Source organism: Crocodylus porosus, unplaced genomic scaffold (genome assembly GCF_001723895.1).
Source record: "Crocodylus porosus isolate Cpor-Errol unplaced genomic scaffold, CroPor_comp1, whole genome shotgun sequence".
NCBI classification, from domain to species: Eukaryota; Metazoa; Chordata; order Crocodylia; family Crocodylidae; genus Crocodylus; species Crocodylus porosus.
In genome coordinates this window covers 212,559,605-212,582,541 of record NW_017728886.1, presented here as the reverse complement: position 1 = coordinate 212,582,541, position 22,937 = coordinate 212,559,605, and the positions used below count along the sequence as shown (strand labels likewise).

At 42.4% G+C, this 22,937-nt stretch overlaps 1 protein-coding gene across 1 annotated transcript in view; it reads left to right on the top strand.

Annotated features, from left to right (window-relative positions):
- Positions 1-22,937, top strand: part of SLCO5A1 (solute carrier organic anion transporter family member 5A1) — a gene marked incomplete at its 5' end in the record, with an annotated part of 93,650 nt that overhangs the window by 25,212 nt on the left and 45,501 nt on the right. Inside the window, one exon of the mRNA XM_019543548.1 lies at positions 17,978-18,110. Coding sequence (XP_019399093.1) covers positions 17,978-18,110 — 133 coding nt within the window. The remainder of the gene's footprint in view (positions 1-17,977; positions 18,111-22,937) is intronic.

The window sequence follows — 22,937 nt, the reverse complement described above, 5'->3', positions numbered from 1 at the left end:
CATGTTCAATCTCCAGGAAACTGAGGGTAACATTCTTCCTTCCACTTCCGCATTCATCCTCAATTCATTTAAAGAATGGGCTGCATGTAGCGTAGATTTTGTTGAGACAACCAAGGAAAAGGCAGTTCCAAAATCCAGAATGTAAATCGGAGGGTGGGTATCCTAAGGACATAACATTGTAAAAATGCTAACTGCTGTAGATGTTGGACAGAAACCACTGCTTCATTTTACAGGTGTATTAGCACATGTATAGTGTTATGTGCAAGTGTGACTGACTAGGTTGCTTTTTAATAATGGTGGCTGCTTATAGATGAAAACAAAAAACCAGCGCTTTACTTTAAACTCTGTACACCCCTGTGCCGAGCCCAGCACAGGTCCTGAAGAGGCACCGCATTAGTTGGAACCAGTTTGCCCAATGTGTATAGATCAGGTGCTTTGGTGGGGCTTTTTGGCGCTTTTATCTAATACTGATGGAATCAGCTTTAGATAAGTGACAAAAAGCGTTGCTGAAGTGTCCAATCAATATTGGTGCTGTGGAGCAGGGTCAAACTAACGTTCTGGTAAAGCACATGGAGGGGGGGCTTTTTTTGTTTTTTTCCCATGTCTGTCAGCAGCCTAAGTCTTGGTTCTATGGGTGATACCGTACTTAGTGGTAAACAAGCTATTTTTTCTTAATTATAAATAGTTTCACAAGAACAAACTTTAGTATTACAAAATATGACCTCAGCGAAAGAAGAAGAAAGCAGTTTATAAAGAGTATGTCTTTAAGCCAAAGAATGATGCTACTTTTAGTGCAGTGAGATATGCCTAGTACTAAACCTGGAAAAGAAAATATTAGATTGCAGTACTTTTCATGTGACATCAGCAGGTCTTTGGATGTGGTTGTACTTAAGTTACCATTCAGTGTTTTGTAGTTGATTGGTCAGCTGGAACATTCATTATTGTACAGTAAGCATGTAAAATTTGGTATGCTTTATTTGTCTGAGAACTCGCGTCTTAATATATCTTTTGGTAAGCAGTAGGAAATTATTAGCTATACAAAGAGCAAAGGCACCTACTGGCATAGTTTAGTTGCTCTATTTATTACTTTTAGTGGAATGTCTGGTTAGATAGACTTTTTAAGACGCAGTAATAGTGATATGTTTTGAAAGGAAATGATTTGAAGATTTTAACTGTATATCACTAGTGGAAATGTAATAATGAACAGAATAATATTTTTGTTTGTCTCCCTGAAGAAATTTCTGAATTTTTTTCAAAATGTACATATGACAGGTTTGTATTCATGGAGAGAAGAAGAAAATGAATGATCTAGTGACTACTGGCTTAGAGTCTGCAAAGACTTGCTCATGCACAATAGGACTACTCTTACAAACAATATCATTCACAAGTATAAGTCTCAGTAGGATCATGCCCCAAGACTGGGGAGCATATATATATATATTTCTTGTGAGCTGGTCCTATGAGGATAAATTGGAACAAAAAAGAGGTGGAATGTATGTTGCGTCTTTTCTGGAAGCTTGTTCTACAGGGTCTAAGCTCTGTGTAAGAAGGGGATGGGAAGGAACAGGGACTGGACAGAGTTGCTCTGTATGAGTTTGCTCCTAGCAAACTGTAGTTTATAACTATTTGGAGCTTAGTTGCAATCTGTTGGGGACTGATTGTTGCCCAGTTGTTCAGAAGCACCAGCGGCATTGTGATTCAGTATCTCAGAGTCAGGCTTTCAGTGAGAAGGGGATTTGCAAGCATGTGGCAGCACAGGGTGGTAGACCCCTGGGAATCTGCAGCCTTGGCTATCCTCCTTCAATAGCTCCCCGGACTTCTTCCATTTCAGAACTCACTTAAACTTCTTGAAATTGTATCTCGTTGTATTCACTGGGCCATATTTTCCCATTTGCATTTAGAATGGGTGAGTAGCATACAAATACAGGTCCTTTCTCACAAGCACACATTCACAAACACATGGACACACACAGCTGTCCATTTTTCCCCCTGCATGATGTTTTAGAAGAAATGTGGAACAATGGATAGGACATTGAACTATGGCTTATGAGTTCCACCCTTGGCCCTGTCATTGATTGATCATATGAATTTGGGCAAGCCACTTCATCACTCACCACATATGCATGGCAGGAGGCATGATTGTGGGATTGCATATTAAATCCAAATTGTACCTTATTGCTGGTGCACAGGGAGCCTGATTCTGGACTTTTCCTGCACCTGTAAGATCACAACTATTATGATCTGGCTTTGGGGGTGCGTGAAGACCCTTGAGCTGGGAGATTGTAGTGCGGGTATTTCCACACCCCATTCCCGCCCCCCACAAACTGTGTCTGGGGAGCCAGCGTCTTATTTTCAGTACTTTTATTTATTTATTTTATTTATTTATTTTTGCAGATTTTGCTGACATAGTTTGCAATAGCAGGCAATGCCAGATTTTGTGATTTCACAGAAGTTATTATTTCAGTAGGTCCCTACATATATGACGAGACCAGTTGTACCATGATGGGTTGCTGCCAAGATTTTTAAACAGTGGTTCTCTCAAGAAATATGCTTCTTTAGCACAGTAGCAAATCCTGCATGCTGGGATGCAGGTACACTGAGAGGAGCTGAATGGGACTGAGAAATCTATTCAGTTCTTTTTTGGTTTTAAATAAAAAATGCACTCTCTCAACTTGAGCTACACAGTAGCCATGTCTGCATGAGCGGTGGACCGTGCAGCTACTACAGTTGTTTAGTACTTGCATAAACAAGTACAGGTTTCCCTTGCTTTATGTGGGCTATATATGTGCAAATTCACTCTTATGTGATAACGAATTTTTGGTATAAAAAAAGTTATATGCAAGATAAAATCACTCCTATGCGATCAGTGTGGTGAAAGCCTGCTTTGTGTAGTGCATCGCTGGAGTGATGTGCACCAAAATATAGTCTCCTGTGTAGATCTGTGCTCCTTGCTCATTATGTGACACGCATGTTTCTGTAGTTGCAATCCCCATTATGATAGTACCCTGTGCTTATGTATACTGTTTGCTGTTGGTGAGTACCAAAATTATCTTGTAGAAATGGGTCTGGGGGCAGTATAGTCAGTGTCTGGGAACATATTACGTTGTAAAGTAGGTTCCCTTTATGCAAATCGGAGTTATGCACCATTTTCCAGGAATGCGTATACAGCATAAAGCAAGGGAAACCTGTGCAGTAACTGGCATTGTGTTCACACATGTTTTGTTTTGTTCCTCCTCACAGTTAGTGCCCACCAATGCAACTGTGCAGTTGCATCTCATGTAGACAAATCTAGTATGACTTAGATTTACACTGCATGCTTTCTTTTCACTAAGGACTAATTTTGCTAGTAATATCCTTCATAGGTATAAGCTTCAGTATGATCATGTGCTAAGACATATATATAAAATTTTTTTTTGATGAGTTTCTCCTGAAAGGATGATAAATTGGGACAAAAATGGTGCTTTCTCTTCACCTAGGCACTCTCTCATGCTTCCTACCCTGGTTTATGATTGCATTATGACTATAAAACAGTATTCAGTTTGAAAAAGTTTCAAGGGAGAAAATGGAATACAGCTGAAGACATGTGGACATAAGGGTATCTGGCTATATATTCTCTTCGGAAAAATGATTTTAAATTGTCATGTTTTGTGACCAAGGGAAAAATTATCTTCAGAAGTATTTTATGATTTCCAGGTATGTAAACTCTTGTCATTATGATATAAGAGTGTTTCTTTATAATGTGTATCCGTGGGGTTCTTGCCCCAGAGAGATCACAAAGGGAAGAACAGGGGAACCATCTTTATTAGCTGCAACCAACTACCCTTAACACTAAGCAGAAGAGCATGCAGCAATAGAAGATAATGCAGTTTGGGCAGTGTCCTCTGATAATAGAATATAGATCATATATGTAGACCCTTGATGCACACCACCCCTCCCCACTGGGTAACATAGTCCTGTAAGTATTTGGGCTGGACAGTGACCCGTCTTGTGTGACTCGCTTTAGGGGTAATGGACATTTTACTGGCAACAGCACTTCGGGCTATTCTAGAGTAGTTTCAACAACTGAAAGTGTTATTAGGTCTAAAACAGCAGCTGAGGACTTAGAACTGGTTTCATTAGTTCCACGGAGATCACATGGTCTGAGACTCCATCATTACCTTAAGTCTTAAAAGGGCTTTCACTCAACGAGGACACTTCTCCAGAGAGAGAGATTGCACTTTTGAAAGAGCCACCTGGATACCACGTGAAGAATTGCTGCAATACAAAAAGAAAATCCCCATGAATCACACACCATTAGATATGACATGCCATCCTTCCATATGGAAAATCCTCAAACAATTGCAACCCATACTAGAAGACGACCCAATTCTTAAAGAGCTTTCTAGACCCACCCATCCTAGCCTTTAAACAAGAACCAAAGCTTGCCAGCCTCAGAAGCAAACTTGCTATGGCCCAAAGCACTCCGAATGGATTCGGACTATGCCAGGACACGAAATGTAAAACCTGCCAACACATTTCCGCTACTCCCACAGTAAATGCACCCCACAACAGAACTATCACCATTCCTGGTTCTTATACCTGGAACTCCAGAGATGTAATATCTCATCTGATGCACTGACTGCCCCTATGGAATATATGTAGGAGAAGCCAAACAACAACTGTGTACTAGAATAATTTTTTCCAGCTATTAAGTTGGTCTAATAAGATACTGCATTTACCCAAATATCCTTGTACTCAAAATTATAAGCACTTGGCTCAGAAGGCTCCTGTATGTGTGATGGTTGTCTGGGCATTAGCCATTTGATCATCTACAGAGGATTGTTGACATGCTTGGGCCAAGTGTAATTTAGCAGAAGTCTTCCCTCCAACAGCAGTGGCAAGGGCTGATTTACTGCTGGAATCTGTTATGGGTGCTTCTGTAATGCTTTATTAATGGTACACTTGTAGTCGGTGCATAATCAAATATCCCTGTTTGGCTTCATGGGAGTATAATGGAAGTGCCCATACTGGATTTAAACTTGCTTCTAGGACACGTTGGTCCACGAGTCAGTCGATCTCTACATCAAGTTCTAGATGAAAGGTGAAGGCAGCATGCTGCTTCATTTGAATTAAAGCCACAGTTGGATCCAGTGTAAATGAAAGACTGGCACTTACAGACACCAAGCTGTTAATCAAAGACCTCGCTGAAATCCCTTAATACATTTTGTAAAGTGTCCCTCATGAGGCTTTGCACTCCTGTTAATTTGATACCCAATGGCTCAAACCATTCTTCTTTTAATAATCTTGCTCTTTGGCAATTATTAGGCAGAGGACCCCTTCAGTCCTGCCCATGGTGGACATTGCCATAACACGCACCCTTTAAGTTTAGTGTTTGTTTGTTTCTAATAATCTTTACTGTCCGAGCCCCCAAGGTCTGAAATAACTTGCCGTCGGAGGTGGTTAAAGCACCTGCTTTGAATGCCGTCAAGAGAAATTTAGGTGTTTTATCTTGCTGGGATCCTATGACCCCAGCTGACTTCCTGCCCCTGGGGCAGGGGGCTGGACTCTGATCTTCCGGGGACCCTTCCAGCCCTAATGTCTATGAAATCTACAAGCTTGGCTTTGCATAGCCTAGTTGGTGGACAATATATAGGCTACAGTGAATTGTATGTCTCTTCTGAGTTTAAGGTACAGGTACTGAGTCTACTTTCATATGACAAGGAGCACCTTGGAGAATTGCTGTGTAGATCTTCTTGTGTGGGGTTTGTGTTTTCACATTACTAATAAATGCTGAAGTGTAGGCATTTCATTTGAATGAGTAATGGTATTAGTAGTAACTGGTGGTGCACTCTTTTGAGTTTATTTGCTGGATGTCTTGGGATTCTGATGACATGCATTCAGTGTGACCCTTGCACTGACAACGGTGATAGCCAGCATCGCCGTAATGACATGAATTGCGTCTGTTTCTTTCTCTTGCAGCTATCACAGTTTATTTGGGAAGGAGAAATTCCATTCTTGTGCATGGGTGGTGGCTTTCTTGGAGATGTCTTCCTTGAGTGCACTTGGTATTTCTTGGCTGATGTCAGTTTTGCTGATGATGCTTGTATTTCCCTTGGATAGGGTAAGGCAGCTTTAAATGCAAGGGCTGCTTCTTAAGCCATGACAAATGTCAAGTTATGCCTTGCAAGAAGTCTGCATTGCCCTGCATGTGCTGGATTGGGCCTCTGTTGTGGCCTTGCACATGCCAGCTGGATCCAGTGCATAAGGAAAAATTGGCAGATGGGGACTGGTTAATTGCTATTGCACTCTCACTGCCAAATTTATGTACCCTTGGGGAGTTCTTTGGGCTGGGGGCTGAGCATCCCTGTTATAGACTAACTCAGAGTGGTATAGCTCTTTTATGAACATCATGGTTGTTTGGTCCCCTTGTATTGTTTCTTTCTGCCAGCCTGAAGACACAATTAAGTCAAACTGCTATCATTCCTTCATCTCCTTTTCTACAAACTAAACATACCTAGTACTTTCTGCCTTGGCTCACATGGCTTCCTTTTTGGCCCCTTTAACATTGGTGTCATTGACCTTCTCCAAATTGTTACCTGAACTCCACCCTTTCCCCACCCTCAAAACCCTTCACTATAAGAGACAGGCTCAAAAGTCCTAGAAATGTGACTGGTTCCCAGCACTTGAAACAGTGCTCCAGCTGAGACCTCCAGTACTGAGTAAACTTGTACTGTCACCTTCTGTGCCTTTCATATCATGTTTCTTTACTGAACATTTGCTCTTTTTCAACAGCATTATGTTGCTGGCACATGATGATTTATTTTCTCATCCGTCATAGCTCCCAGGTACTTCTTCTTAGAAGTGCTTCTACCTAGCTCAGTAGTTTTCAACCTTTTTAGACTCGAGGCACCCCTCAGAAAATCTTCATTTTCACTCCATTTTTTTTTCTTTACAAAAAAAAAGAGCACTCATCCATTACAGAGAGCTCAAAAGGATCATAACAGATCAGAATGTTCTTAATATTAGGAATTCCTATTTGACATCTCTGGGTATATGTTGTGAAACATGTTTGCATGCCTAGCGTTGTGTGGCACCTTGTGGCACCCTTGAAAAGATCTCAAGGTACTTGTACCATGCTTTGTTTTGGAAAAAAAGTTGTTTCTTTATCACTGAACTTGTATACTTGCACAGTGGAGAAAAATCTTGTTTGAAACGAGTCTTGGGTGGTTCTTACGGGTTTACAGTCCAGGATCTAGAATAAAAAAGAGCAAATTGGAGAACTGCAGTGCAAAAATAGTAAAGACTGGAAACTTGACACTTCTGAGACTGCATTTGATTAGAGCCTGAAAAGAGCCAGCCCAGTGACTGACAGATGTAGCTTCTGATTTCAGTGAGAAGATAGTATGAGGGCTAGATTAATTTTGTGGTTGGTCAACACAATAGAGAACATCTCCAAGAATGGCTTCCTTATTCTGCCTTTTAATGGTAATCTATTCTTTGGAAAAGAGCCTTCATCTATTTGTATAACATGCAGATTTAAAAATAGCTCTTCTGTCACAAAGGAGATATTAGTTTGTAGCATAGATATTTTGTTTGTAACTTGAGAAGTTCAAATGTAGATGTTAATGTTTACAGGCCATGACGATGAAAGTTATGAGCCTAGAATATATATTCAACCCATACTTAATTTAAATAAAAAATGATGTTGATTCTCTGATGTCCTTGTCTGGAATGCTGACTGTTCCCTTTCCAGGCAACAATCCAGCATGTGTTTATGCTGTAATATTATCTCTAGTACACAACACTTGGGGACCAAAGAAGTGGCTTCCAGGGCTAATTATCCAAATAGTCTTCAAAGTCAAACAATGAAACCATTACCTAATTGCCCATTTTTGCAGAAAATGTGGATTTAATTGACTGTTGCCCCAGCTAATTGACAAGTCAAGTGGCTCTCAATGAGCAGATACCTCTGCTTCATTGTTCTAGAGAGGTATTTCCAGCATTATGTTTTTAGGACTTTTGAGCCTGTCTCTTACAGGGTTTTGAGGGTGGGTAGAGGTTAGGTAACAGTTTGGATGTTTATGTATTGGGTTATGGTTCAATAAGGTCATATTTTAAGTGTCACACATTTATAAAATATATTCTTATGCTATCAAATATTATTACTTATGTATATATTCTTATACTGTGACATACATTGAGCTAATTTTGGGACAATCTCATATGTGATTTGTGGTTGGCTCTTTCAGCTGCTTCAAAACTGAATCTGAAAAGCTGTCGTCTTTGCTATGTTTTGTGTGTTTTGATTCTAAGTCTGGAGATCCACTGCTCCTGGGCAGCCTTTGAGGAAGATTGCAGCAGGGCTAAGGCCTTGGGTCTTCAGGGAAGCCTGCCAGGCAGGCAGTGGTAGGGGTCAGGGCTGTAGTCGTTTCCCACAGACGTCTTCAAAAGTTTTATGGTCTTGGGCTAAACTAATGTTTCAAAATTAGGTTTTATTAGAAAATCCTTTGCTTTCCTCTGCCCAGCTCTTATCTGTTGGTGACTCAGATCATATTGCCTAACTCAGTTCAGTATTTTGTCCCTGATTGGCCTCTGAGATGTTTCAGATGAAGATGCAAGTGCCCTATAGTGGACCATTATGGAATAATAACCTGCCACCAAGTTGGTGGTTGCATTATACCCTGAAGTACAAGGTGGTTCACTTGTTTCTAAAAGATCCAGACTGTTTGATGCATATTGCCAGGAAGTTACGTGTTGAGAAGCTTGGAACCTGGATAGCCTACAGTAATTTTTAAAATACTTCTGAAAATTTAGGCAGCATTCCCGTCTCTAATGGAACACAGTGTACATTTGTTATTTTTATCTGTACTGTACAATATTTCTGCGTATGGTGAAACCTGTCTTCAGAGTTACTAAATACAAATGCTGAATAGCAGTTCAGTGTGCTAAACAGTTGCTGTGTTTCACTCTGCACTGCTCTGTGTTGTTGTTCTTCAAGGATAGAATTGATGCTGGAAAAAATGCTGCAAAAAATTCCGAAAAGAATTGCTATTTACTTCTACTATTCCTTTTGTTTCCTTTCTGTAAACTTTTTTTGATGCATCCAAATTTACTGGTGTAAAAGGTTGCTTAATTTGACTGTCAAAACCAATAATCATGGTAAGGTAACTTTAAAATGATGTACTGTTCTTGCAGTCAGGCAACAGAAATTTATCTAATCTAATTCATGAGGTTATTGTCGTATCATGACATTAAGCGCCTTCATAAGCAATAATATCACGTGACATATCTAGCCATTCACAGCCAAGCAGCCAGCTCCTAATTCTCATGGGTTCTTCCATCCTAAGTGAAGAACTCCTATACTTGTTGAGAGTGATTTGAAATAAATTCAAATAGGGTAAGAGGCAAAATATATTTAAACAGTGAATATACTTCAATGAACTGTTTTAGAATCTTAGAGCCTGATACAAAAAAAATATGAGAAGGAAAGTGGCTGGTAGGCTTGTTGTACATGAGATTAACAGCACTCCTCACACCTCATGTACATGAGGACTGCATTCATTAACTAAAAAGTTTTAAAGGAAAAACTATGTATGAAGTCTCAAAAGCTGTTTATGTTTAACACTGTACATAAGTTAACATGATTGACCAAGGAGATCATATAGCCTTTGTGGCAATAAATCTGATGTAAAAGTACATATTTATTTATTTATTCAAAGATCAAGAAATGAGCAGTGTGTGAACAAGAAATTGCTCAATATTTAGAACAATATCTATTAATTAGTTGCTTCAAGAAGATCATGTTACTAAAATGCTAAATCAGTTTAGAAAAGCAAAATCTTTGCTAGGCATGTTGACATTTTTTTGTGAGATTCAACACATTTCCATAGTCAAAATCTTATTCAAAAAGAAATTTGGCAAAGTCTAATTATTTTTAATCAAGACTCCATGAATAATAAAAACATTATTTAAAGAAAAGAACGAAAAGCTCTAATTTAAGCTACAGGTTTCCCTCACTTTATGCAGGCTATATATGTGCAAATTCACTCTTATGCAATGACCCTTTTAATACCAAGAATTCATTATATGCAAGGGAAATATTCACTCTTATGTGACTGGTGTAGTGGAAGCCCGCAGCCAGCTTCTTTGTTCAGTGCATTGTGGGAATGACATACACCAAAATATAGTCTCCTGTGCAGATGTTCCAGTTCTTGAAGCCTCGCTCAGCTATCCCTAGCCCCACCCCACTGGTTTTGGAGCACGATGAGAGCCCCATGCCTGTTGATTCTCCTGTGGATGTTACCCTGCCTGTACCTTTTTCTTTTCTTATTGATTTGGCCTGTAAGAGAGAAATTATATTCTGTTCAAAAACAAGCCTGAGGACTGAAAGAGGAGTAGGGGTTTGAGGCCCCTGGCAGATGTTACATTTTGGTAAATTCAATTTGTGTGTTAGTGCAGCAATAAACTGTAACATGCCACACATTCAAGCAATTTATTATCTGATCATGAGCCCTAAAGATGGTCATTGAGACACACACTAGTGAAATGTAGAATAATTTTGTAGTTTGTTTGTGTTTCTCACTTTAATTTGAACATACGATACATTGGGCGCGTTTATACATGTCCGTATGGCACCTTTGTTACTCTGCTGTCATTGAGTATTTCCTTTAGGAAGTCCTAACTGGTGGCACAGTAACAGCCTGTACTGCACTGTGTGCACAGTGTACGTTTATTTTTAGTTGTTACATCACTGTAGCAATGTGCTATAACAAGGGAGCGTGTTGCGATGGTGTCTTAGCTTTGGCATCACAGCTTGTGCTTGCCGGCACTATGTTGCCTTGGCGTCATGTATAGATGTGCTCACAGGGTGACAGCATTTGGCCAAGTCCTCCAGCAGCCCAGGAAGGACTGCCCTCTTACCCCCTTCACCTTCCTCTGTGACTCATGCTGAACTCTGGTGCTCCAGGGTGCTTTGTAGTTTCGTAGTTGGTAGGGGCGGAAGAGACCTGAGCAGATCATCAAGTTCGATCCCCTGCCTTGGCAGGAAAGAGTAGTGGGGTCAAATGACCCCAGCAAGATGTTCATCTTGTCTTAAAGACCTCCAGGGTAGGAACCAGCACCACTTCTCTTGGAAGCTGTTCCAAATCCTAGCCGCCTTGACAGTGAAGTAGCGCCTCCTGATGTCTAGTCTGAATCTACCCTCTGCCAGCTTGTGACCGTTATTTCTAGTCACTCCTGGTAGTGCTCGGGGGAACAAAAACTCCCCCAGTGCCTGCTGGTCCCCTCTGACTAGTTTGTAACAGGCCACTAAATCCCCCCTCAGCCTTCTCTTGTGGAGGCTGAACAGGTTCAGGTCCTGTAGCCTCTCCTTGTAGGGCCTGCCCTGCTGCCCGCTGAACATGAGTGGCCCTCCTCTGGATCCTCTTGAAATGCAGTGCCCAGAACTGGATGCAGTACTCTAACTGCAGCATGACCAGTGCCGCATAGAGGGGGAGGATCACCTCCTTGGACCTGCCTGAGATGCATCTGTGGATGCATGACAAGGTGCGGTTGGCCTACCTGACTACATCCCCACACTGCCGGCCCATGTTCATCTTGGCATCAGTGATGACTCCAAGATCCTTTTCTGCCTCTGCACTGATGTGAAGGGAGTTCCCCAGCCTCTAGGTATGCTGCTGGTTTTTCCTCCCCAGGTGCATCACCTTGCACTTGTCAGTGCTGAAACCCATCCTGTTCTCATCCACCCACCCCTGTAATCTGTCCTAGGTCCGATTTTGCAGCCTATTCCTCCCGTCTAGCATGCTTACTTCCCCCTACATCTTCGTGTCATCAGCAGATTTGAACAGGGTGCTTTTTACCCCCTTGTCCAAGTTGTTGATAAAGATGTTGAACAGTGCAGGCCTGAGGACCAAGCCCTGCGGAACCCCCCGCCCACATCCCTCCAGGTCAAAAATGATCCTTCCACCACCACTCTCTCAGCAAGAGATGTCATGACTTACCCCTTCCTCCCTTTACTCAACCAGCTTTCAAGGTGGTTTCTTTAAAGAGCCATTTAGCACCTCCTCCCTGTAAGAAGCACAGAGAAAACAAGACCGTACTCATGACATACTTTACTTACACCCAAATAATCTGAGAGAGGGTGAGGGAATTTATTTGGAGAGCTGCTGGTGGGAACAAGGTGGGGAGAGAGGAAAAGCACATATGCAAAAAATAACATGTTCCAATCCTACCCCGCCCACCCCCTTCATACAGGTCTCCCCATCTCTTCTCTTGGCAAGGGTCAGGGAAGCAGCTCATTTGCCAAGGGGAAATGCAAGGTTCGCTTGTCATAAGCAGCACAGCTGAAGGTGTGGATGGAGGACTGACAGCCCCTCCAACAGTCATCCAGCCCCCCTTGCTTTAAGTTGCAGCCCCTATATTGAAGCCTTATAGACTATCTCATCTCAAGGGATATGTTCTATTCCAGGCCCAATCCAATGTCTAGACTTGGCCTTCATGGCAGTAACAGAATGGAAACTGAACATTTTAACATGCTCCATTTCAAAATTGTATTTGTTAATTTCCCTGACCAAAACCCAGAATGAATTTAGGGTGCAGAAACCCCCTTTCCCTCACAACAGTTACAGTGACTTTTTAAAGGGTGTTTTGTTTTACTAGTTACTCTATAGCATCCATGTGAACAGTTACTGTAATCTGGTAAGTGAAGGCAAGATCTTAATAGCTCACTCCTCTTTTATTGAGTGCTAAGCTTCCATAAGTTAGGTTATACTTTATTGCAGGGTAAGAACAGGCCCATGGAAAGCTACTTTGTAGCAGCAGCAGAGTAGTAAATCCCTGCCTTTTTAAATTTGCTGTAGTTTGTTTGGAGCAAATTGCTGTGCCTAGACATGCCTCTAGTATTCATAGAATGATAGAAAATTAGGGTTGGAAGGGACCTCAGGATGCCTTCCAGTCCAACCCCCTGTTCAAAGCAGAACCATTCCTAAGGTTTTGTCTAGCTGGGTCTTCAAAACCTCCAAAAATGGAGATTCCACAACCACTCTGGGTAACCTGTTCTAGTACGTTACTGCTGTCTTAATGAGAGAGGGTTTATTTCCTAATATCTAACATTAAACTTTCCTTGCTGCAATTTGAGACCATTGCTGCTTGTTTTGTCACCTGTTGCCACTGAAAACAGTATAGCTCACTGGCTGGATATGGCCTAACAATCGATTGTATCCAGCCTGCAGCTGCCTCTACATAGGGCTGAGTCTTGCCTGCTCCCACCTGGGGCAACCCAGCTCTTCCCAGCAGGACTGCTGGTGCATCAGCTTCCTAGGTACTGCTTGGCTTTCCTCGCCTCCAGTGGCTGCTTTTCCTCCTCCTCCTTCTGCCCCTGACATGTGGCTCCAGGCAGTAAATGGCATGGGGACATGGGCTGAGCAGGTGGGGAAGAAGCTACAGTCGGACGGTTCCAGCCGCAGTGCACAGGGCTGGAGCTCTAGTTCCTGGCTGCCTTCCACCCACTGGTGGGGCTGGGTGGGTGCGGGTAGGAGTGTGGCATGGGCTGCCCCTGGTGTGAATGGGTAGGGTTCAGTCCCAAGTGGAGTGCTGCAGGGGGAGCTGTGGGCAAGATGGGGTGGAGCCACATGTCAGGCAGAAGGAAGAGAAGCCACTGGAGTTGTGGGAAGCCAAGCAGTACCCCACACCCACTGCTTACCCCCTACCCAATATATGAGAGTAAGACTTCCTTTTGAGCTGTATGGCTATACATGCTACTCAAAAAAGTGTAAAAGAAGACAAATTATTTTTTGAAATTAAAATTAAACTGTTATTGTAGGTGTTTGATTTTTTTAGTATATAATTTTGTTTTTTATCTATAAATTGTTAAAATGATATCTTTGGAAGATTTTGTGTGGCTCACCCGCACTCATTAAGTGCTGGATGCAGCACTCCAGATGTGGCCTCACCAGTGCTGAATAAAGGGGATAATCACTTCCCTCAATCTGCTGGTAACATTTCTATTAATGCAGCCCAGCATACCGTTATCCTTCTTTGCAACAAGGGTACACTGTTGGCTTTTATTCGGCTTCCTTTTTTCAGCTTATTTACTTTTGATCCTCAGGTCCTCTTCTGCAGAGCTGTTGTTTACCCAGTCAGTCCCCAGCCCATTCTGGTATATGAGATTTTTCCATCCTAAGTGAAGAACTTTGCATTTGTCCTCATTGAACTTCATGAGATTTCTTTTTGGTCCAGTCCTCCAATTTGTCTAGGTCTCTGAATCCTAGCTTTACTCCACAGTGTATCTCCTACTTTCCCCAGCTTGGTGTTACCTGCAGACTTGTTGAGGGTACATGCCATCCCTCTTGTTATTGAAGTAGATGCCTTGTCGTTGGTGAAGATACTGAACAAAAACAGTCCCTGGATCGACACTTCGGACACTCTGCTTTATACTGGCTCTATTAGATGCTGAGTCATTGACTACTACCCTTTGAAACTGGTGATGACCCAGCCAGTTTTTTCTGTCCATCTTATAGTCCATTAATTCAACCCAGGGTTCCTTAGCTTGCTTGCAAGAATGTTGCTAGAGACCGTATCAAAAGTCTTGCTAAAGTTGAGGTATATCATGTCCATTACACTCTCTGCATCCACAGAGCCAATCATCTCCTCGTAGGAGACAATCATGTTGAGTGTGGATATAGTACAGAGCCTTCAACAAAAAAAGCATACTTGAACTAAAGTGATAAGCTGGATCAGAAGTTGATATCGTTTGAGCTGAATTGATGAACTTAAAGCAAGAGACTAATATCTTTGCTGTTGGCCAGCTGTTAGAGGAGCATATTCTTGCATATTCTTATTGCATATGCTGTTGAATATATTCTGCCTTTATGTGCCACTGAAAGAGATATGAACTAATTAAGATCTCTTAAGATTTTCCTTGACTTTCTCACCATCCTTTGCAAGGACCTGAATTTCAGCTGCTTATGGATCTGAATAGCAATATTGTGGGGTGTTAGGATCCCAGGGGGAAAGAAGATCATTCATTTCAGTAATGCATTTCTAGGTCTCTAGGAATATGTAAGTGAATGAGGCTTGCCATAACAATTTGGAATCAGTAACGTAAGTGAGGGGAGGAGAGAGAACAACCACAGCAGCAGTTCTAGGTGTTGCCTTTGGGGGTGGGGCACAGAAATAACTTAGCAGCATGGCAGCCAGGGCTGCCCTGTGCAGAACTGCTGCACAGGGTGTGGAGCTGCCCTGTTACACCTCTGATTGGAGCCTTCCACTCTAGTTAGAGTACTCACCAAGAAGCAGGTTAGGAACTCGGGTATATATAGTGTAAATAAAGAATAATAATTCTCTATTGCCCTCAGTTATTGTGTTGGTGGCAGTCAGGTCTAGGTGGTGGATATGGTTCTAGAATGTCAAAGGTAATTATGCTCTTGTATCTAATGACAGTCAATGAGAGTTGAGCTCACAGGAGTTAGGCATCTGGATGCCATTTTAGCTCTTGAGCCTGGTGCTTTATCCAGAATTATTTTGCACATATTTTTCTTTGAATAAAGTTGTATAGAAAACATAATTTGATTTTTTTTCGACATTCCACCTGGAAGAAACCCTTTCGCTGTCTGATATACCTAAGATCATGAAGTCCTTAAAGAGGAGTTAGATAACTTTCTATAGAGGAATAAGAAAAATGCTGAGCAAATTAATAGTAGAAAGTATAAAGTCAGGTTCCTAGGAGCTAATGCTGATCTGGGTATCACAGATTGAAGGTGACAGAAGAAGAGATGCTTCCAGGTATTTTGATCAACTGCAAAATTGCCATGACCTATCAGTATGGCTATGAAAAAAAGGCTGATACAATTCAAGGATGGGCTAAGTGAGGCATTTTTAGTAGAGATAGGGAAGTATTAGTTTTGCCATTCAAGGAATTGGTAAACATCATTTAGAATATTGTGTACAATTCTGGTCACTTAAGTTCAAAAGGATATGAATTTTAGAATGGATCAGGTGCAGTGAAGGGCTATTAGGATGAGTCTCCATTAGGAGAACAGGGAACCTATTTTGTGAGTGGAGATTGAAAGGATTTGGCTTATTTATCCTAACAATAGAAGTGTAGGGAGAGATTATGATTACTCTTTATAAATATATTCATATGCCTGAGAAGGAGATGAGCTATCTAAGTTATAGGACCAGATCAAGTGGGTAGAAAGCAGTTGTGAACAAATTTAAACTGGAAACTACAAGGATGAGTTAAGTTTTGAGGAACTCGGAGGAGGAACATTATGGAATGGACTTTAAAATAAAGTATTAAGTCGAGGAAACCTGAATGGCTTCAAGAAAGAGCTTGATAAATTTATAGAAGAGGTAGTATGATAGGATACATTTGTTGTTGGAATAGTTAGCAGAATATGTAATATGTGGTTTCAGATGTTTGGTATTTCCGTGAGAGAGGCTGAAAAGAAACTTGATCTTGCTGTGGGTTGCTTGTATGCATGTAAGATATTTATTTAACTTTTGTTCATTCTTCAAGGCTTTGGGTACCTCTCAGTATATCTTTCACTGGTGTTTCTTGCTCATGTGATGATCAGGATAAAACCAGTTACCATATTTGGAGTCAGGAAGGAGTGCTTCTCCAGGTCATAATCCTGCCTGATTTTTATTTTTTGCCATTTTCTTTATCGGGGTGCTCAATCCCTGGCTTGTGGACCAACTGAGCAGTGGCAGCCAGTTCGGGACAGACCATGCTCCACCCCTGGTTGGATCAGGGCTGGGGTGCCCTGCAGTCCCTCAGTATGCCAGATTGTGTCCATCGGCTATATATGTCTCATGGACAAACCAGGCACTGCCCATCAGACCTGTGGGGCAAAAAAGGTTGAGCACCACTTTTCTATAGTATGGATTGTGATCCACTTCCTAGGGTCACATGAATGTCTTTTCTTTACCGTTGCAGTGCCCAAGGTAAAAGTGATGCCCTTGTCTATGAGTGTTTTATGGTTGTGGTATACAGTAGACAGAGGTTTGGGGCATATGACAGCAGGGAAATGAGAGAACTTATTGTGATTGCTTGAGAGATCTCTTCAAGTCTACGCTTCGTAAGTGAAGTTTCAATCAGAGAATCTTATTCCACCCTATTCAAGTCCCTGAAAAACCATTAATGCAAGGGGTACATCCTTCTCTTCTTTGTTTCTAGTGGCATGTTCTAAAGACTAAGATAAAGTTATGCTACAAGAGTAATGCTTCTTTGGGGACTTGACTGGGAGAAAATACCATGGTACATAGCCCCTTAGATACATAGTTGCAATTTACACACCCAGTAGTCAGACAAAGAGCTGTTCCCTTGCATATTTGTGTTTCTTTGTTTTGAAAACGGGAATAATCCAACTGACCTTTGAAATACAACTTTGAGATTTATGGATGAAAATCAGAAACAGTAGAAAATAGAGCTGCTGGTGATATGCATGTATTCTCAGTTGCCAGTTTTCTAGTTTCAAGGTATTAGGAAATCCTTCAGTGGAGTTCATCCAAAAATTAAAAATTTGAAAGACAAGATATTACAAGGTGCAAAATCCTATATTAGGAACAAAAGTTGTCTTAACCAAAAAAGTATTTTAAAATGCATAATAATATGTATAGAGATAAATCATTTACATATGAGGTATAACAGAATTTGCACAATATTATTCTAAAGAACTGTATTTTGAAAGTGTTAAATTTCAAATATTCATTCCCTAGTGATAGATGTTTAACGTGGTTCAGTTTTCATGGGAGATTTCACTCGTCTGAATCCAATGGAATCAGCATTGTTCATTTGTAATGTGACCAAGGACTGCACCAAAAAATGTCAAATGCCACCAACTAGCACTCTGTTCCTGTTGTTAATATTTAATGATTTTTTTTTTTTACATTCCTCTGCAGAATATTTTATTAATCAAGGGGAACTAATGCAAAGGAATTGAATTCCTTTTATGGATTTATGACTTTGGGTTGCTTTTTTCCACTTGTGTTTTCTCAGCCATCATGTATGTAATGGGAGCACTTGGTCCTGCAGCAGGATATTTATTAGGAGGAGTCCTTATCGGTTTTTATGTTGATCCTAGAACGACTGTTTATATTGACCAGAGCGACCCTCGATTCATTGGAAACTGGTAAGAATCAGTCATTTTTTCAAAAGTGCATGGGGTATCTTAGGCAATACAGGTACTTGTTAGATTTCTTTAAAAATGAGGTCAGAGAAAAAAGAGAGTATCCAAGCGAGATTTTTATCCCCAGCAGTAATTTAACAGGCAGTGTATACTTGCTGTACAATTGCTATACCCAAACTCATATCATTAAATGGATGCAGTGGCACTAGCTCTCTACTGCTACAGGACTCCCTCTCATTGGTACTGTTTTCTTCCCTATGTAAAGTACAGGAATGATAGGATGAAATACCATCATTCAATAATGCAGATCATGGTGGTAGCGGTGGTATGGGGGCCCTGCTATCACATCAGGCAGGGTTGCATGGGAATCCAGAGCAGCACTCTGCTCAGGGACCACTTGGGAACATAGAAACCCCGTTCTGCTCTTGTAAACTATGCAGACCTTAATAAACTAGCTATTTTTGTAATAGGAGATTACACTGATCATCTTGGTTGATTATACTTCTTGACACATTAGTTGATTATTTGTATACTCAAAGTTATTATATAGTCAGCATAGAAATTTAATATAGTCTTCAAGTACAAATTCAGTACCAGAATGGATCTCCATTCTTGTATCCTTGCATCTTGTGTAATTAAGAATTTTATAGTTAGGAATTTGGAGAGCTAACGATACAGATCATTAAGTTACTTGACCAAAAAGTGATGGGCATGTTGCAGTGCAACAGTCATCACTGTTTTAGCATTCATTAAATGGCATTTCTGAGCAAATTATAACTGGAAGAATTGTAATCTTGAAAACACTCCCTTCATTCGAAAGGACTGAGTATATATCAGGCTCTGAGAGTCTGACTTTCCCGAAGTAGCTCATAAGTCTGACTTCAAATTTCCATGGAAAGCCTCAAAGACAAGGACCTCAAAGGATTCAAAATCCATAGGGCTGGCTTGGTGCCTACAATTTGCTTCTGAGCTCCTGGTTGCCTTGGAGGTTCAAGTCAATAGGTGCTTCAATACCCTTGAAATTATGGAGTGTGTTTTAGTGCTGCTGGATCTTTGATGCAGTTGATTTGTGATGTTCCACTCCAACTTGGAGATAAAGTGGAGTCTCCATTTAAGTCTAAGAGAAAGCTTCAGTCATTGGCTGAACACCACTACCACCACCACCTCCACCTCCACCACCACTATGCCCATGGGAAGGTCATCTTGAACTTACTGCTGTCTACCATTCCTATAGTACCTTTTTGACTAGCCAAAGTCACAGGGTTTTGGGGTTTTGGGCACAGCTTGAGATATTGTACAAATTGGTTAATCCTGCCCACAATAGGATTGAAGTATATGCCAATCCCTGTGACCCCTATCTCTGCACATTATTCTTGGAAATTTCTTTCTCCACAATGAATTAAAACCCTTAGGACAGGGTTGTTTAACTTATTGGACCCATTGGGCCAGATTCTGACTGCAGGCCAGAAAATCTACCCTCAGCAATGGGGCAGAAGCTTGTCAGCATAGCTTCTGGAACTGCTGCTTTGGCACAGCTCCAGAACCCAGGGTGTTGTTGCTGCTCGACTCTCTTTTCTCCTGCCCCTGATTTAAGTTACAAATGTCGACTGAAGACTCTGAATTCAGCAGCAGGCAAGGGGATGGAGGGGCAAGAGGCAGGGCATTCACCCCATAGTTCCAGAGCTGCACCTGTGCCACAGGCTGCAGTTTAGCTCCTTGTGGGCCTCATACCACTCCCAGGCCACTAATTGGACAGTCCTTCCTTAAGAGTATTCACTCAGATTTATGTTTGTTAACCTATTCTGTGGAAGAGTTCTGTAAGGTTATGTGTTGCCAGAAGAACGTTTTGATTTATGTTTGATTAAGTCCAAAATCTTCACAATATTTTAAGCATATTTGACCAGGACATATCAGAAATGGCAGCCAATCTCAAATCAGAAATTAACTTTTTTTATTTATTTTTTTGAAAGTTTTGTGCTTTATGGGTTTCCGGATTTCTGTAACTGGAATAATTTTGAGACATGAATTCAGATTAAGCTTTGCATAGGGTATGTTTATACCTTGGGTGCTTCTAGCTTAAACTGGATAGTAGCACTGTTGATCCAGCCTCATCAGAATGGAGCTCAGTATGGGTAATCCCCCAATACTTCACTCTTTCACTGTGTTTCACAATCAGGGTTGAACTCTGTGCTGCTGAGTTTACTAGATTAAAGCTAGTTTGAGTATGGTTGCATATATCCTTGTTTTCATACTTTTGTAGTTTCTAGGGTCAGAAGGGACCTGGATAGATCATCAAGTCTGACCCCCTGCCCTGCCCTGGGCAGGAATGAGTGCTGGGATCATAATGCCCCAGCCAGATATCTATCCAACCTCCTCTTGAAGACCCCCGAGGTAGGGGAGAGCACCACCTCCTTTGGGAACTCATTCCAGTGCCTGGCAGCCCTAACTGTAAAATAAGGGCTCCTGATATGAAGCCTGAACCTGCTCTCAATCAATTTGTGGCTGTTATTCCTTGTTATCTCAGGTGGTGCCCGGGGAAATAGTCTCATCTATTTTCTGCTGGTCCTCCCAGGTGAGTTTATAGATGGCCACCAGATCCCCTCTCAGACTTCTCTTGTGGAGGCTGAATAGATTCAGGCCCTTTAGTCTATCCTCCTAGGGCCTGGCCTGTTGCCCCCTGACAATGCAAGTGGCCCTTCTCTGAAGCCTCTCAATGTTAGCCACATCTCTCTTGAAGTGCAGTGCCCAGAACTGGATGCAGTACCCCAACTGTGGCCTGACCAGCACTATATAGAGGGGAAGATTCACCTCCCTGGACCTGCTTGTGAAGCATCCGTAGATGCACGACAAGGTGCTGTTAGCCTTACTGACTGCTTCCTTGCATTGGCAGCTCATGTCCATCCTGGAGTCAACAATAACTCCCAAGATCCCTTTCAGCCACTGTGTTGTTGAGAAGGGTGTCCCGCAGCCTATAGGTATGTTGCAGGTTCCTTCTCCCTTGATGCAACACCTTGCACTTGTCTGCATTGAATTCCATTCTATTCTCATCCGCTCACCTCTGTAACCTGTCTAGATCTAGTTGGGTTCTGTCCCTCCCCTCCAGTGTGCCCACTATTCCCTACATCTTTCTGTCATCAGTGAATTTGGATAGTGTGCTTTTCTATGCCCATCTCCAAGTCGCTGATAAAGCTGTTGAATAGCACAGGCCCGAGCCCTGGGGAACACTACTACCCACATCCCTCCAGGTCGAAAATGACCTGTCTGCCACCCGTCTGACTGTAGGTATCAATGCCACAATCGCCTACTTTTTTATGAGAATGGGATGAGAAACAGTGTCAAAGGCCTTGTTGAAGTCCAGGTAGATGACATCCACCTCAATGCCCGCATCCGAGGACTTTGTGACCTGGTCATAAAAGGAAACAAGGTTAGTCAGGCAGGATCTGCCCGCAGTGAACCTGTGTTGGTTGCCCCTAAGCATTACCTCCTATGCTGGGCCCCTGCAGATAATTTTCTCAAAGGTCTTCCCAAGGACCTAGGTGAGACTAACTGGTATATAGTTACCCGGGTCCTCCTTTCTCCCTGTCTTGTAAATGGAGACCACGTTGGCCCTTTTCCAGTCCTCTGGGACCTGGGCAGAGCACCACGAGTGCTTATACAGCTATGCCAGGGGCCCTGCTACGACCTCTTCCAGTTCCCTCAGGACCCTTTGATGAAGAGCATCCAGACCTGCTGATTTTAAACATGTCCAGCCCCTCCAAAAGTTCACTAACTAGATCGTCTCTGACCTCCTGCATTCCCATTCCCACCCCCTGATGAACCATATGAGATCAGCCAGCCTGGAAGAGAAAACACGCTTACCTTTCAGGGAGAGATGTAGCTTGTCCTGCCCTGGCATGTCTCCTGCATGCCAATCCTATGTAGTAATTCCACATTTCAGAGCTCCTGCTGGTTGGCTGGAGTAGCTAGGGTCATGGTCGAAGAATCCAAAGCCTGCCTAGTAACACCAGCTCTGAAGCCACCGGTTGACCTCTCCAATGCAGGCCTTATGGTGTTGTCTGCGCCTGTTCACCGGAAGAACTGATGAGAACCACCTGTGCTCCCGTCTCCCTAAGCTTGTTCCCCAGAGCCTTGTAGTGTCTCATGACGTGGTTTGGACTACTCCCGGCTGCGTCATTAGTGCCCACATGGGTGACGACCAAGGGGTAGTGATCAGAGGGCCGGATGGGGTCTGGGATCATCGCCGTGATGTCCTGAATCCAAGCTCCGGATTTTATATAATGACCTTTTCTGGTCTTGACCTGACCTTCTTTGTATCAGAGGCCAGAACATTTTGGCTAAGTACAGAGTGTCAAAAAGCCTGAGGGGGAGTTGGTTCAATCCATGTGGGTTTCTCTAAACTGCGCAGGTGGGATCAGGAGAGAACAATACGCATTTCTCCTTCGATGGGGGAAAACAGATGCTTGCACTGCCAAGGACCAGAAGCCAGGTGGTGGTGGCCCCAACTCTTGCACACCTCCCTGCCTGCTGGATGTTTCTGAGGGCAGCTGAGCCTAGACCAGCTGGGCCCTTCCTTTATTGGCTGTGGGGAACATGGCCCCAACCCCTTGCAGACCCTCCTCACACTGAGCCTGAGGCATCTGACTTCAGAAAAGCCAACTTTGACAAGCTCAAGAGGCTAGTCGGTCAGGCCCTCAGGGACCATGACCCCAGGGTGATGGGAGTTCAAGAAGAGTGGTTGCTCCTCAAGGAAGCGATCGTCAGTGCACAAGCTAAATCTATTCCAACACGGAGGAAAGGCAGCAAGAAGGCACAGCAGCCCCCCTGGCTCTC